General features: G+C 53.5%; 1 protein-coding gene across 1 annotated transcript in view; it reads right to left on the bottom strand.

Annotated features, from left to right (window-relative positions):
• Nucleotides 1-1918, bottom strand: part of plekho1a (pleckstrin homology domain containing, family O member 1a) — a 14718-nt gene that overhangs the window by 6561 nt on the left and 6239 nt on the right. The window contains exons 2-9 of the mRNA XM_025065330.1: nt 1689-1838; nt 1318-1458; nt 1108-1215; nt 935-1036; nt 584-865; nt 416-516; nt 156-321; nt 42-85 (exon numbers count right to left, since the gene is read on the bottom strand). Of these exons, the coding sequence (XP_024921098.1) occupies nt 42-85; nt 156-321; nt 416-516; nt 584-865; nt 935-1036; nt 1108-1215; nt 1318-1458; nt 1689-1838 (1094 nt within the window). The remainder of the gene's footprint in view (nt 1-41; nt 86-155; nt 322-415; nt 517-583; nt 866-934; nt 1037-1107; nt 1216-1317; nt 1459-1688; nt 1839-1918) is intronic.

Genomic DNA, 1918 nt, shown 5'->3' with positions numbered 1-1918 from the left:
CTCCTCCTCCTGCTCCTCCTCCTCCTCCTCCTCCTCCTCCTGCTCCTCCTCCTCTGTGTCTCTGTGCTCCTGACTTCTGCAGCTCCTGGGCGGAGGAGACAGCGTCAGCCTTTGTTCACGTGAAAAACTCTGTGGACAGTGTGGAGGAATCAAACCTGCAGCCTCATCTCCTCCAGCATCTCCTGGGCTCTCTGCATCCTCTGAGCGATCAGACTCTGCAGCTGACCCACGGGTTGAGCCACGGGCTGCTCACAGGCCCCGCCCACCGACTCATCCTCTGTGGGACGACGACGACGGAGATCCGGACGAACCATCGCTGGTCTGAAGGAGAAGGAAACAGAGGAACCCATTCTTTGAATCTGTTAGCCTAGCACGTTAGCCTTGCGTCTTTGTGGCCGTGGGACCACATCGGTACCTGGAAGACAGAACCTCGTCCATGGAGGCACAGCGACTGCGACCCTGAACGACACTGAACCTCTTCCCGGGCTGAGGCGTCTGACACTGAGCCTGAAGGACCTGAAGGTGAGAAACAGGTCGAGGTTGGAGGTCTGAAGTTCTGATTTGGTTGATGACGAGTTCGTACCTGAACCTGCTGGTTCTTCTGAGCTCTGCAGACGTCCAGCTGGGATGATTTGCTGCAGTACCACCCGCTGCCTCTGGGCAAACTTCCTGTCTTCACCTTCGACTCCTTGGGCGTCGTCCTGAGTTTGGAGGCGTCGGTGTCGGCGCGACGACGACCGCCGACATCCTGGTGTCCGTCACAGCGGTCCACCTGGAAACTGGAGTCAGCGTCGTCGTCCAGGGAGCAGGAGTCCTCCTCCGCCACCAGGTCCAGGGTTAGCATGCCTCGAGAGGAAGTGGACGCCTGCAGGCGCAGAGACGCGTTAGCATCGCTGCTTTACATTAGGTTGTGACTGCGTAAAAAATACAGTACCACAGAAAGGAGGTGCCCCCTAGTGGGCAGCCTGCGGCCTCGAGGAACCTTTGCCCGGTCTCTGGTTGGATGAGCCAACGCTCCGCCCTCTTCAATGGTCACCTGATCCAAAACAGACAAAGTTAAAGAAAGTCTGGTCAACAGTTTGTTGGCTCCTGAGTTTTTCTTCGAACCTCGTCTAAAACTCTTCTGTTCTTCGCTTTGACGATGGCCACATTGATCGCATTTACCCATGATTCCTTTTCCTCCGGGCTGAAGGCCAAAAACACGAGGTTAGGAACCTGCGAGAGAAGCGTTAGTTTAGAACAACCTTTTCTCTGAGAATGTCTCTGAGCTAGGTTAATGCCAATTGTCCTGGTGGGGGCGCTGTGTTAAACTCTTACATTGCTTCCTGGCCGTCTGCTGCGCAGCAGCGTAAAGCGACTGTGGTTTTTCTTACTGCGACTCTTGGCTTTTCGCAGTTCCTCCGAACGTTCGTAATCTGCCAGGTCCAACACTTCCTGCGCTTTACGTTCATCTTTCACCTGCGCGTCAAACATGTCACGTGACCGGGTTTTACCCAAACACATGGAAACTATTTCACAACAGAAAGTTCTTGAACTAAAGATGCTAACAGAAAAAAAAACTTCAAACAAAGACATTTAATAATAAATGAATGAATGAAAAGGTGAATTTTAGCTAATGATTAGCCGTGAGCTAACAGCTAACGGTGCCGTTCCGTGTGGTTCCGTGGAGAACACGGACCTGGACCCACCTCTCTGTCGGAGATGAACAGATGGGTTCCTCTCAGAACCACAAAGCGGTTCCTCCACAGCTCCCTGAAGATGCCACGGCCGCAGAACTTCCTGATCCAGCCGGACTTCTCCGGCTGCTGGATCCCCTGGTGACCCTGGTCCTGGACCCCCTGACAGAACCGGATCAGAACCGCGGGACCGAGAGACGTGAAGAAGAAGAAAAGAAATTTTTTTTATAAGAAATAACGCC

The sequence above is a fragment of the Cynoglossus semilaevis genome, chromosome 18 (assembly GCF_000523025.1).
Source record: "Cynoglossus semilaevis isolate Cse_v1.0 chromosome 18, Cse_v1.0, whole genome shotgun sequence".
Classification (NCBI taxonomy): Eukaryota; Metazoa; Chordata; class Actinopteri; order Pleuronectiformes; family Cynoglossidae; genus Cynoglossus; species Cynoglossus semilaevis.
Note: the sequence above shows the minus strand (reverse complement) of the source record. Positions and strands in the feature narration are given on the sequence as shown.